Below are 14,811 nucleotides of genomic sequence, written 5' to 3'. Positions count from 1 at the left end.
TTTATCCAGTCATTATATTACAGGTAAAAATAGTGTTAGATTTTGAACTATAAAATCTTTCAGAAAATTCTGACCTATTTAGACAATACTTGTCAAAATAACTAACAAGTGTATTTGAAAATTCAATTATTTCCTCAACAGTAATATATAAACTAGATTTAAAAAATTTGAAGGTACTTGTTTGAATTTACAGCATCTATGTCATATTTTCATAATAGTAAATTTAGCAAAATTCCTCCTAGAGTTCCCAAATGGCAATACTGTTTTTGAAAAGATATAAATGAAGCAATTCTTTAGAGTTGTTATATGTGTATATATATATATATTTAAATATTATTTTAAAATAAGTCAAAGTCATTGTTGAGCTTAGATATAAGGACATTCTTACTGAATACAATGAGGCAAATAAAATATCACTGAAGGTAGAAAACTCATGTGTTCTAGTTTGCTAGCTGCCGGAATGTAACACACCAGAGACGGATAGGCTTTCAATAAAAGGGGATTTATTTTGTCAGTTCTTCAGAGGAAAGGCAGCTAACTTTCCACTGAGGTTCTTTCTTACATGGGAAGGCACAGGATGGTCTCTGCTGGCCTTCTCTCCAGGCCCCTGGGTTCCAACAACTTTCCCTGGGGTGAATTCTTTCTGCATCTCCAAAGGCCTGGGATGAGCTGCAAGTGCTGAGATGAGGAATGCTGAGCTGCTTAGCTGTGCTACGTTGTGCTCTCTCATTTAAGCACCAGCCAATTAAGTGAAATGTCACTCATTGCAGCAGACACACCTCCTAGCCGACTGCAGATGTAATTAGCAACGGATGAGGTTCACGTACCATTGGCTTATGTCCGCAGCAACAAAACTAGGTATGCTCACCTGGCCAAGTTGACAACTGAATCTAACTAACACATCATACAAAAAAATTAGTTATTTATTCTGAAATACAATATTGTAATAAAGTTCCCAATTAGATTCAAATCACAGGTTATGACATAAAAATAGGTAACAGGTTTTATGCATACAGCATTAAGCACATGGAGGAATACATACACATTAGAATCAGACAGCTCTGGATTCAACCCTTTGACTCCTTCTACCCTTCACCCTTCATTATTGGGTTGAGAAAGAAAATAAAGCTCTAACCCTGTTTCCACAATATGTAAAATAAGGAAAACAAAACTCACTGCGTAGGATTATTGTGAGGATTAAGTATGATTTTGTATAGTTCCTAACATGTTAGTACTCAAAGTTAATTCTTTCCCCATGTACCTTTATATCATGGATAAATAATAGAATACATATATATTCCTTTAGCTCCAACCACTGTAAAGCAAGCCTTGCTATTTAATTTTGTGGGTATTTTTTTAAATAGGAACAAGAGAAAACATATGGAAAGTTTATATTAATACAACTTAGTAATCTTAGAATTACTTAATTAAGATTACTTAGTAATCTTAGAATCTTAGAAATTCACCACTTAGAATTTTTATTATACTATCATTATTATATACTATAGAATTTTTAAAGGAACAGAAGAATTCATTTCTACCCTCATGAATTCAGAAGCTAAGAAGAGACAGAGGGAGACAGGACAAATACCCAAATTGTATTCATAGACAGAATTTCTACCTGCATACATAATTTAATATTATGTGTGTATTTTACTTACTTCCAAGAATGTGTGTGTGTGTATATAAATTTCAAGAGCCGTTTTAAAAGTACAAATTCAGGTGGGCCATGGTGGCAAAAAAAAAAAAAGTACAAATTCAAACAGCTACTAAAAGCTAAATATCCAATTATTAAATATTTTTAAATGTCTACAATACAGGACTAAGAAAAAGGGCATTAGGTAGTTTGTCATAAAGTGAGAATAACGGGGCTTTTGAATTGAAGTGTTATGTTAAAATATATATAAAATATATAAAATCAGAAACAAAGCAATTAAAATACATTGAAAATAGAACAGGAAATATTGACATATAGTATTGCTGAATTCTATTTCTAAGAGGTTAAACACAGGCACACACAATACTCTTTCTGGTAGATAATTTAGTGCCTCACAAAAGAAAAAGTTATTAGTAATTCCATCTATAAAAAATAAATTGAAAAACTCAGAATGTTCAAAAATGGGAAAAGTTGATAAATTATAACAAATGTACCACACTAATGCAAGGTGTTAATAATAGGGAAGTGTTTTTTTAATGCTACCAGAAATGCAATATTACAGAAATGCATTGGCATTTATAAAGAGAATTTATTAAGTTACTAGTTTATAGTTCTAAGGTCTTAAAAATGTCCAAACTAAGGCAGCATCCAGAGAAAGATACTTTGACTCAGGAAAGGGCTGATGATGTTTGGGATTTCTCCATCAGCTGGGAAGGCAAATGGTGACTTCTGCTAGCTTTCTCTCTTGGCTTCTTGTTTCAAATGGCTTCCCCAAGGCCATTTTGTTTCTCCATCTCCATATCTCTGTGTCAGCTCTGAAGCTTTTTCCAAAATGGTTTCCTCTTAAAGGACTCCAGTAAGCAACCCTCATTGAATGGGAGGAGACACATCTCCATGGAGACCCCTAATCAAAAGGCCCCGCCCACAGTTGGGTGGGTCATATCTCCATGGAAACAACTTAATCAAAAAGATCTCCCTCCCAACAACATTGAATCAGGATTAAAGAACATGGCTTTTCTGGGGTGCACAAAAGTTTCAAACTGGCATAGCTGGCATATGGGAACCCTGTATTTTATGCATGATTGTTTGTAAACCTATAACTTCTCTAGTTAAAAAATGGAAAAGATTACAGAAACTACACAAAAATAAACATAATAGTGTTAGGGTAGTGAAATTTCAAGAATTGAAAAAAATAATATAAAATTTAAAATGTCTAGTTTCTATATTGCTGACTTCAGATGAACTCTAGGAAAGGAATAGAAAATAAAATGTGGCAATTATGATAATGGAGATATATATGTATAATGCACAAAAGGAAGACGCAGGAAGGATAATTTTGCTTTCCTGGGGGAGACTGGAATAGCTATACATAAGAAGTAACCTCTAGCTAAAACTTAAGGTAGGAATTTGCAGGTGACAAGAATTTGAGAGAGCATTCCAGGTGTAGGGAACAATGTGGGCCAAGTAGGGAGGCAGAGGGTAGCCTCTACTACATATAGAAGGCTAGAAGTAGATCTGTAGGCCCGGAGCATAAAATGTGAGGAAGAATGGAAAAAAAAAAATGTGAGGGAGAATGGCAGAGGATAGGGGTTGGACAGGTGGGTTGGGCTTGTTTAGATTTCATCCTAGGCAACCAATAGAGCAGTCTGAGCAGGGGAAATGAGTGGCATGATCAAGTTTGCCAGTTAGAAAGGTCACTTGGGCAGCAGAAGAAAGGGTGGCTAGGTGAGAGATCAAGAGCTAAAGACCACTAAGATGAGCTATCTTGAAAGCCCAAGCAAGAGGACAGGGCCTGAACCAGGGCAGTATTAACAGAAATGGAGAGAATAGAACAAATCTTAAAGCAATCTTTCTGAATAGCCTGTTTGCGGATCACCAGTGTAAGATTTGTACAAGAGTTTTGTTAAAAATCTGGATTTATAGGCCCCATACCTGAGACTTAGTGAAGCCACATCTCTGGAGGGAGGACTCCTTTATCTACATTTTAAATAGGTAGCCAAGGTGAGTCAAAAATACAAAGTTTGATAACTACAACTTCAGAAATTCTTATGAAGTGTGACTGGCAATACTTAGTGATTTGAGGATGAGAAGGAGTTTAGATTGATATTTCTGTCTTGAACATAAGACAATAAGTGATATTATTGACTGAGATGACCAATATAGAAACAAGAAGCCAGATGTATTAGAAAATGACTGTATTTTTGTCCAGATAGATTATAAATGGTGCCAGTGGAACATTCATTTGAACAAATCTAATAGGCAGTTGAATAGAAAAGCCTGGAAATTAAAAACAAACAAAAAAAGTTGGAATCAAAAATATGTAAATCACAATTGGAACCATGAATATAAATGTAATTGTCTAGACAGAGTCAATAGTTTAAGGAAAGAGGTCAAAGTAACGCCAGTTTTTATTAGGCCGGCAGAGAAAAGAAGCTTGCCAAAAGAAACTGCCATTAGATATCGGAGGCAATCAGAAGAAAATGAAATCACCACAAATAACTGCCTAAAGGTGGAATTCCACAAAAATAGAAAACATTTTAGAGAAGGGGATGAGCTTCAGAGAAATCTAAAAGTAGGCTTAGATAGTAAAGGGTTGTGACGTGGTGCAGGATGGAATGTAAGGGGGATGCAATTAGGTGGTATAGCAGTGTAAATGGAAAGGAGATAGCTGTCCCTTAGAAGCTCCAGGGGCTTTTCTTGATTCATGTGAAAATGGTTTGGAGTTCTGTGCCAGAAATTTGTGTGATTTTTAAATAAAACTTGCAGAAAATGCCTTTAAGAAAATTAAGAAACATGGTTTTCTTTTTTAGAATTCCATAATCTTAAAGGTTTTTTTTTTTAATGTCTAACACTTTCAGACTACTTTTTTTTGAAGGACCATAAAAAAGATACAATCTTCATAACTTTACCCCAGCATGTAAAGTTAAACATGGTAAAATGTTAGATGGAGCTTAGTAACTCTTAGTAACTATGTTCATTTATTCTTGCTATATTTTTTCAAAGGATATTCTGGACCACTGAAGGAAATTCCCCCTGAAAGATTCAACATCACAGCTGTCCCTAAGTACTATCAGTCTCCCTGGGAACAGGCCATCAGCAGCGATCCAGAGCTTTTAGAGGCATTATACCCTAAACTTTTCAAGCCTGAAGGAAAGGTGGAACTGCCCGACTACAGGAGCTTTAACAGGTAATTCACTTATTCCGGATGACACTGTTGACACAAGTTTTATCCATCATAGTACAGACACAGAATCCTCTGGTGGAAAAAAGATTCTAAATGGCAATACAGTGTTATTCCTAAACCTGGACAAGGACTTATTTTTGCAATATTAATAATATACTCAAATCTTGGTCCTTTTTAGTATAAAATTAAGAAAATTATTCAGAACTATCACTATAATAGCATCAAGATTACCACCCACACTTTTAAAAATGCTATTTTAATAATTTCTAATGCAAGTGTTATACATTCAAATGACAATGCTGTTCAAGAATTTCAGAATTAATTCACATAGTAGGAATATGAGAATTACAGTATAACTCAAAGTTTCAGTTTATATTTTTGCAGGCTTTAGGCAGGATTAAAGGTAATTTAGGGATTTATGGCCCAAGATTCCTGTACATGTACATACCAAAAATTATACTACCAAAGATAATTCTGAAAAATATCTGCATCATAGTTCACTCAATGAACATTTTTTACACTGTTATCCACTTTATAATTTCCATTAAAAAATATTTTAAATGATTTTACAATCCATTCTTTGAGCACTTGACTTTCATTTTGGTGCAAAACATCTCCACTATATCATGTTGCACATCCACAGAATAGTAGACCCAGTTTGTAGGCTGTTTAATGATTACTTATTTAAAAGTGAATAAATTAAGTAGTAAATCTTTCATTCACAAAAGAATGCTTCATTTAAATAGTCATCCTTCTTTCTCTCTGAGGGATGACTAAATAGTCATCTTTTTTCAACTGGGTTATTACAAATTTAGTTTTCACACAGTTATGTTAGTAATACATCGAGGTATGCCATAGAATTTAAGGAGGGTTTGAGGAGCGGCAGAGAGAAGAGGTTGGATGCCCATTCCAATCAATGATATTTTTTTTTCCAAAATGAAGAGTGTAGAAAGCTATAAAGTATAAACTCTAGGGAAAACATGGAAAATACTAGAATCTTGAGGCTTGTTTTTGAAATGAGTACTTCAGAGATGTCATATAACTTCTTTGTGTATCTCATGGCTTCACTATCCATGCCTGCTTAGCATTTGCTTCCACTTCTACAAATGTACTATTTTTTTGGGACTGGTTATTTAAAGAGATGCCTATTAATTGTATAAATACCACGTGAGTACTGTATCAATGAACACAATATTGTCTGATTAGGAAATGGGGCTCCCTGTGGAAAACCAAGGCTTTTGTAAATATACCATACGTAACAGACATATTTAATATATAATGTTCTCTCTCAGAGAAAAAGAGGGAGAGGGAAAGAGTGAGAGGGAGTTTTTAGTCTGCTAAAAATAAAATTTTCTCCTTTACTTGAGAAAATGTGTTCCTTTTTTTATATTAATCAGCATAGAAAGAAACACTTAAGGGTTAAATGTCAATCAACATGATAGTCTCTTCTTAGGCTCTTTATTACCCCTAAATCACATCAGTAGATGAAGCAAAACATGATGTGATACATAGACAACCTCTGTCAGGTAGGGTTAGGATACTTTCTGCCCATAAGTATATTAAATATATGCACCTGGATAAAAAAAGTTTAAGGTCTTGTTTTCACATGCATTGCTTTAAAAGTCTATTTAACAACAACTAAATGATATATTCAAACTCTTTGGTCTAAATACTTGCTAAGTGAATGAGACTGTAAAGATTACATAGGTAAAATTTCCATCCCCAGCTATGGCAGACTAGAATAACTTCACAAAAATTTCTAGAAAAGTTTAAATAAAGATTTGAAGGTACTGAAAAGTTACCAAGGAATGAGAACTTGAGGGGCCAAGATTCTGTGGACAAAATAACTTTATAGAGGCAAACATGCCATTTGATGCTACTTTTCCCCTATAGGCATTTACTGACTCATTGGCAACTACTAAGAAGCTAAGGAGCTGAAAGAACCATTCAGCAGTCTCAAGAGTCTGGGAAGACCAAAAATAGGAGTATAGGGCTGGCCAAGTAGGGCATCTACTAAGTTTTCCAGGCTTTCAGGTGAGAGCCTTAGAGCCTATATCATAAGAGTGAATAGAGCAGCTTTCACAAATTAAATCCAGATCCCAATCAATACAATTCCAGTTTGAATAAAGATCACCTGCGATGTAAACCAAAGTGTCTATGACTCAAAGCATCTTTACAATTTTTTATATTCAATGTACACTAGTCAAAGATTGCCAGACATCCTGAGACGAAACCAAATGATTGAAAATGAAGAGAAAATAATAAATAATAGAAGCAGACCCATAAGAGACCAAAACAAGGGAATTCTCAGACACTGATTTTAAAATAATTGTGAGAAATATGTTTAAGAAAATAGGTGACAAGGTGAAGAATTCCAGCAGATTGAACCATGGACTATAATTAATATTACAGTTATAAAAGTGTGCTTTTATCAATTGTAACAAACGTACCACACCAATGCAGATGTTAATAGGGTGCTATATGGGAAACCTGTATTTTATGAATGATTTTTCTAAAAACACAGAACTTCTCTAATAAAAATAATTATAATAAATTAATCATATGGCAAGTCTAGAAAATGAAAACCATAGTAACTGAAATTAAGACTTCAAAAGATTAAGCCTCTGGATACAAATAAGAACTTAGGAAATATGAGAAACAGAGGAATATATAAGGAATATAATCAGAAACATCAAGGGTGTGGAAAACTTTATAGGAAAAGTGACCCCACTTCTTCAGTAATTAAAATGCAAGGAAATGGGAGAGAAGAGAAATACATAGTTAAAAAGAAATTTTTAAAACATATGAAAAAAGACAGGCAAAACTAAACTTACAGTATTTAGAGATATATGCTTGAGTGATTAACATATAAAACTTCTTTATATGTTATACGTTTATATTGCCTTAAAAGTCAAGATACTAACTACTATTAGGGGCAAGTAGAGGTTATGATAGGGCAGCAACTTGTCTAGGGCTTTTGGAGTAGCTTTTAACATGTGGTGCTAATAAGGTTGTTCACTTTATTATAACTTACTGTACATTTTTAGGAGGTTTTCTATACTTACGTTATATTTAATAATAGAAATGCTTTTGAAAGCTCAATAAATGGATTTAACAGCAGATTAGACAAAGTTAAAGACAGGACTGGTAAATTAGAAGATAATGCAGAGAACATTCCAACTAAAGCATATAGAGAAAAAAATATACAAAAATACAGGAAAAGAGCAGAGGACACATTTGAAACCGTGATCAAAATGCCAATATGCATCTAGGATTTGGGTCTCAGAAGGGAATAAGAGAGAGTAAAGCAGAAGCAATATTTGAAGAGATGATGGCCAAGAATTTTTCAAAATTAAGAAAAGGTATTAAGTCACGATTCAAGAAATGCTACAGAACACAGGAACGGTGGATACAAAGAAAACTACACAAAGAAACATGATGGTAAATCCCCTGAAAATCAAGACAATAAGAATTAGGGAATGAAAGGCACATTATTATAAAAGGAATAACAACAATACAACTGATTTCCTACCTGAAATGGTGGATGACAATTGAATAATACCTTTAATAGTGAAATAAAATAACTTCCCATTTATAATTGTATACCCAGTGAAAATAGTAAAAGTAAAAACTAATATAAAAATACACAAACACAGACAAAAAGGTTGTTTATTAACCACTGCTAGGCAATAAAACAAGAATAATAAATAAAAGGTCTAAATATAGGAAAGGAAAAAAATAAACTGTCATTTCTAAATGACATGATTATGTCCACAGAGAATCCAAAAGAATTTGCAAATAAATAATTAAAAACAATAAGCAAATTTATCAAGATCATAGGATTACAAGGCCAGCATAAAAATTATTGGTATTTCTATAGACAAACAACAAATTAGAAGATAAAATAATATTCATTGAGCTTTTTACCTTATGATTTGTGTGCTTTTCTCTATGCATTTTATACTTAAGTAGAATTTTTTATTTTCTAAATTCACATTGGCAAAATAATCCCAACAGATATTTTGGCCTTTACAAATTAAATGTGAAATTTTTAAATTAGTAATTTAAGAGAGTTTAAAATAATTTCCAGATATAAATTGGGTTATTATCTTCCCTGCTGCAGGTTACTTAGCAGTATTTTATTTTAACAAATTACTCAAGATTATGAGTAAATAATTTGTCCTCAAATTGAGTTCCTCAAAAAACTATTAGATATATATCTTAAAAGTAAAACATAAGATGAAATATGATTTTCCCTTCTGTTTATTATTCCCAAAGTCCCTTCGAAAGAATAAAATAATACTATTTGGTGGCTCCACATTGTTATAAATAATTACTAAATATGATTAATAAAGCATAGAAAGGGCAAGATATAGTCTAATAGTATTCACTGGTAAGAATGACCATATGAGAATGATCTTCCAACGCTAGTCACAATTGTTAAATGGCCCATACCTTAATACAACTTCCCATTTTTGAAATCATTTTGGGTATGTCTTAATAGTCTACTATTTAAATAACATGATATTAAATCTATTTAACACGTGGGGAAAACTGAACTGGGAGCAAGGAGGTTGGAATTCTGTTCCCAGCTCTACTTCAAAAGGCTTTGACTTTGGGCAAGTCACTTATCCTCTCCTTATCATAATTTCCTCACCTGTAAAATAAAAGGTTGCACTATTTCTATGATTATATGACTAAATATAATTTATATGTAACCGTTTTATGTACTTTTTACTTTTGAGAATAATCAGTAATTTTTGTGGGTATGTTAAATGTCCAGTGCTATTAATTTTTACAAATTAATAAATTTTTAATTCATTACAAATCTTACAAATTATTACTAATCAATTAAAATAAGCAAGAAATCATCTATTAGCTGTGAATCTGAGGTATATTAGTCACTAAATAGATGATAAAGCATACAGATCATTTAAGTTAGATCTATGTTTTACAAATTTATGTTATGGGAATTAATAAGATGCATTCTTATCTTTCAGTAGACTATTCTAAATCTTTCAGTGGAAGTTTTTGCTTCCTTTTACTAAAACTTGAAACTGTTTTCAGAGATCTTAAAAATCTTACAGGTAGTCTCTCACTTTGGATATTTAACGTCTCTGTTAACAGCTTCAGTTTAGTTTGTATGCTGAGGGCAATAAAAATTTGAGCAAACAGGATATAGTCTCAATGGTGCCAAAGAAAAGAAAGGAAAACTCTGCTTTCCAAACAGCAATCTTGCACTGGACTAGTGGGAGGAGGTCGGGGATGGGTGTTGGAACGGAAGGGATAGCTTTTGTTTTCCAGAGAAGAAAATGACCTACAAATTGGAGGAAAAAGTAGAAATGGATAAAAAGGGGAAAATTGTCCATTAAATGCCAAACCCAAATATTGGATTTCAGTAGCAGATGAACATTTCTTCTTTAATTCAGAAACATAAATAATTGACTCAAATTCATTTCTGGAATTGATAAGTAAAACATTACCAATTCAGCTAAAAATCCAAATTCAGCTTAAAATCCACCAATATTCAAGTCAAGCCTCTTGTATCTAATGGATCACTATTCATTCTTAAAATCCAGGATGGATATGCAATCCATGCAGTTGCACAGGCCTCTCTCTTAGAAGGGCCCCATGCTTGGTTTGGACTCTTAATTACGTATTGAATCAATTTGAGTCATAAAGACTTTGCAGTTTGCAAAACCAGATGACAAAAAAGGTGGGGCATTCAGTCATCTAGTTGTGTCAAGAATGTAACAGCATCCTGGTTTGAGATCATTTAGACACAGCCCTTGTAGGCTGAAATTCCTAAACACCGCCCCTCCTAAAAAGTGATTTGAGGAGGCCTAATACCCCATAAGAATTCTCTAGTAGTGGTGTAGTATAAGATAGTGACTAGGAAAGCAGGCCTTGGGTAAGTCTGGTTGCCTGGGTTTAAAGCCTGATTTCACAACTCAATAGGTAGGTGACGTTGAACAAATTAATTTAATTTAATTGTTCCTCAGTTGCATCTGCTAAATGGGGATATAAAAATAATCAACTTATAGGATTGTTGTGAGGATTTAATGAGAAAATTATGTAAAGCCTTGGTTCTCAAAATGTGGTCTATAAACCAGTTGAACTAGCGTCACCTGGGAACTCATTAGAAATGTAGAATCTCAGGGCCCACCACAGAATCAGCACCTGAATTTTAACAAGAGCCCTAAGTGATCTGAATACCAGTAGAGTTTGAGAAGCACTTAAAACAGTGTCTGGCACACAATATCCACTCAATAAACATTACTTTTCATCATTACTATGCCTTATGAAGTTTAATAATCATCAAGTACCTGAATGATGATCTAAGTTCTTAAAGTTCTTTGTGAAACTTTCTTATATCCAGAATAAAGGTTGTAAGCCCTGGATGTGGAAGTGTCTACTGATTTGATTGCTGTGATACTATATCAGACTGATGTTACTGAACCAGTCAGTGATCTCTTAACATCCATATCTTCCATAGAAATTTTGGGGAAAAACTATCAGGTCAGTCATCCTAAGAAGAGATGCAATAAAAAATGAAATACACTGCTCTACAGAGGAGATCAAATATTGGAAGAAAAGAAAATTATGGGCCAAGGAGACATGAAATTCTCAAACCATGGGCAGGCCAAAACTGGTTTGGGGGAATGTCCTTTGTTCTTGTAAACTTTTCTTCTGAGCTTGTTTACTGCAGGTCATATGATTTGAGGACGCACAGGAAACACTGACTTGATTCCTGGTGCCAGCCCATGTAAAAAGAAAAAAGGGACTCTCTTCAAAATGTTTCCTCCTTTAAAGAATTCCAGTCAAGGCCCACTTGGAATATTAATCAAAAGTTAATACCCACAATCGGGTGAGTCACTTCTCCAAGGGAACAATAAAGCTCCCAGCCAGCAATATTGAATGAGGATTAAAGGACATGGCTTTTCTGGAGTCCCCCACAGGTTCAAACTGGCACACCAAGTTTCTAAATTGTGAGGTACTGCCTTCTCTATTTATACCCATGTTAGATTTTGATTGTAGGCAGTTTCAAAATTTTAAGTATCATCTACTTGTTGATGATACTTACATTCCAAGCACTCACTCTTTCCCTGAACTTCAGCCTGTCCATTGTATATCTTCCTTGTGTCGTCTTAACAAGCATACAAAAATTAACATGTTAGAATGAAACCCTTGATTTCCAGCCCCCAAACCAGTTCCTTCCCCTATCTGCCTCATCTCAGTAAATGCCATCTTTATCTAGTTGCTCTAGCACACTACCTAGGACTTATCCTTGATTCCACTGTATCTCATATTCCTCACTATCAGCAAAGTTTTGCTAGCCCTATCTTCAATATATAGTTGACCACTTCACAATACGTCCAGTGTTAGCACACTGGTCCAAACCACCATCATCTCAGACCTTGATTATTACAAAAGGTTTCAATTTGGACTTTCTACTTTCATAGTTGTCCTCCCTTAGGCTCTTTCCCACACAGCAGCAAAAAAGAGACTAAAAATAATACAAGTCAGATCACATCCCTTCCCTGCTAAAAACCTCCAAAGAAAACATTTATAATGAAGTCCATTTACTTCCACTCTCCCCCAGACTTACTCATCTCTAGCCACACTTGCCTTCTGACTGCTCCTTGATTTAATAGGCCTCTTTCCACCTGGGGCTTTTACATTTGTTGTCTTTTCTGCCTGGAATACTTTAAACTCAGATCTTTTTAGCTCGCTCCTTCACATCTTTTAGGGATCTGCTAAAATATCTTCTCACAGAGGGCTTCCCTACTAGTGCACTCTTCCTCCTTGCCTAAAAATTTCAACAATGATATGGGTACATGTCATCTGTTTACTTTCATTTTTCTTAATATCACTTTCATTAGCTGATTATAATATTAATTTATTATTTTCATAAAAGTCTGTTGTCCTTACTAGAAAGTAAGCACCATGAAAGTTGAAACTCTATTTGTTCAGCGCAATGATCTTACTGTCTAAGATAGTACTTGGTACATGGTATAGATATTAATTAATAATTTTTAAATTATTAATAAATATCTATATGAAAACAAAAAATGATTTTTTTGTTTTAACTTTTTATTTTGAAACATTTTTGAACTTACAAGATAGTTAACAAAAATAATACAAATTCCATATAGCGAACTCCATCATCACCTACCCTCCTACCCTACCAGATACCCACATTTTCCTTCCTTCCTTCCATCTGTCTTTATATCTATCAATCCATCATCAATCCAATCCACTTGAACACTTGAGTGTAGATTGTATAGATAATGCTTCTTGAACACTTAATACTCCCATGTACATTTCCTCAGAGGAAGAATATTCACTTAATGTAACCACCCCGAGTTATCTAGTTTAAGAATTTAACATTGATATAAAGCTTACAGACTATATTCTAATGTTTCCATGTGTCCCAAAAATGTCCTTTTGAGCCATTTTTCCTCCCTTGTTAGATTCCATCCAGGATCATGTATTGCATTTAACTGTCATTTTTGTCTCTTAGTTGCTCTTTTTTTTTTTTTAATGGTGGGAACATATACACAACATAAACTTCCCCATTTCAACTACTCCAAAGCACACTATTCAATGGGATCAAGCACATTCACAGTGTTGCAGTACCCTCACCACCATCCTTTAATAAACTTTTCCCCTCTTCCCAAACAGCAACCCTATAGCTCATTTTAGATTAACTCCCCATGCTCCTGGCAACCTGTATTCAAATTTCTAACTCTGTGGGCTTGCCCATTCTCCAATATCTTCTTTGTATTTACCATCCAAGAGGCTTGCATTTAACATTCTAACTCTATGACAATCTCATTTGCCTTGATACCAACCTAATTTCAATAAGTATAAACAAACTATGTTCCTACTATAGCCCTCTTTCCCTCTACCTTTGTGTTGCTTTTGTCACAAATTGCATGCTTATATGAGTCCCAAACCACTGGTTTATCGTTACATTTCATGCTTTTGCCTTTTAGATCCTGTAGGAAGTTAAAAGTGCAGTTCCCAACCAAAAATACAATAGTACTGGCATTTATATTTACCCATGTCATTACCCTCACTAGAGATCTTCATTTCTTCATGCAGCTTTGAGTTACTGTCTATGGTCCTTTCTTTTCAATCTGTAGAACTTCCTTTTGCAATTCTTGTAGGCCAATCTAGTGTTGATGAACTCCCTTGGCTTTTGTTTATTTGGGAATGTCTTAATCTCTCCCACCTTTTGCCTGGATATGGAGTTCTTGGTTGGCAATTTTTTTTGCTTTCACACTTGCCTCCTTGCCTCCATGAAGAGTGAGAAGTCAGGACTTGACCTTAGTGAGGTTCCCTTGTTTGTGACATCTTGCTTCTCTATGGTAGCTTTCAGAATTCACTATTTTTGGCATTCAACACTTTGATTATAATATGCCACGGGCATATTGTAAAGGGTTGTAGATTGTAAGCTCCTATAGCAGTCATATATATTCAGGAGGTGTTACTGTTAATTCTAAATTCTCAGATACTGAGTTTTTTTAATAATTTTTTCATTTTTTTTAAACATAAACACGAACATTATTACCATATGATCGTTCCATTCTTGGTATATAATAAAAAACTCACAATATCATCACCATGATCATTTCTTAGAACATTTGCATCAATTCAGTAAAAGAAATAAAAAGAAAAAACAAAAACATTCATACTTAACCATATCCCTTACCCCTCCCTCTCATTGACTGCTAATATTTCCATCTACCCAATGTATTTTAGCCTTTGTTTCCCCTATTTTTTCTATACCCCTTACCACTCTCTTTCACTGATCACTAGCATTGCAATCTACTACGTTTACTTTAACATTTGTTCCCCTGTTATTTATTTTTAATCCTTATGTTTTACTCATCTGTCCCATACCATGGATAAAAGGAGCATCAGACACAAGATTTTCACAATCACACAGTCACATTGAGGAAGC

The 14,811-nt window shown here is 34.1% G+C and overlaps 1 protein-coding gene across 1 annotated transcript in view; it reads left to right on the top strand.

Annotated features, from left to right (window-relative positions):
* The window catches only part of MYOZ2 (myozenin 2), a 45,399-nt gene that overhangs the window by 21,715 nt on the left and 8,873 nt on the right, over positions 1-14,811 (top strand). Inside the window, exon 5 of the mRNA XM_077142438.1 lies at positions 4,661-4,844. Within this exon, the coding sequence (XP_076998553.1) occupies positions 4,661-4,844 (184 nt within the window). The remainder of the gene's footprint in view (positions 1-4,660; positions 4,845-14,811) is intronic.

Source organism: Tamandua tetradactyla, chromosome 24 (assembly GCF_023851605.1).
Source record: "Tamandua tetradactyla isolate mTamTet1 chromosome 24, mTamTet1.pri, whole genome shotgun sequence".
NCBI lineage: Eukaryota > Metazoa > Chordata > Mammalia > Pilosa > Myrmecophagidae > Tamandua > Tamandua tetradactyla.
This window is presented reverse-complemented; position numbering and strand designations above follow the sequence as displayed.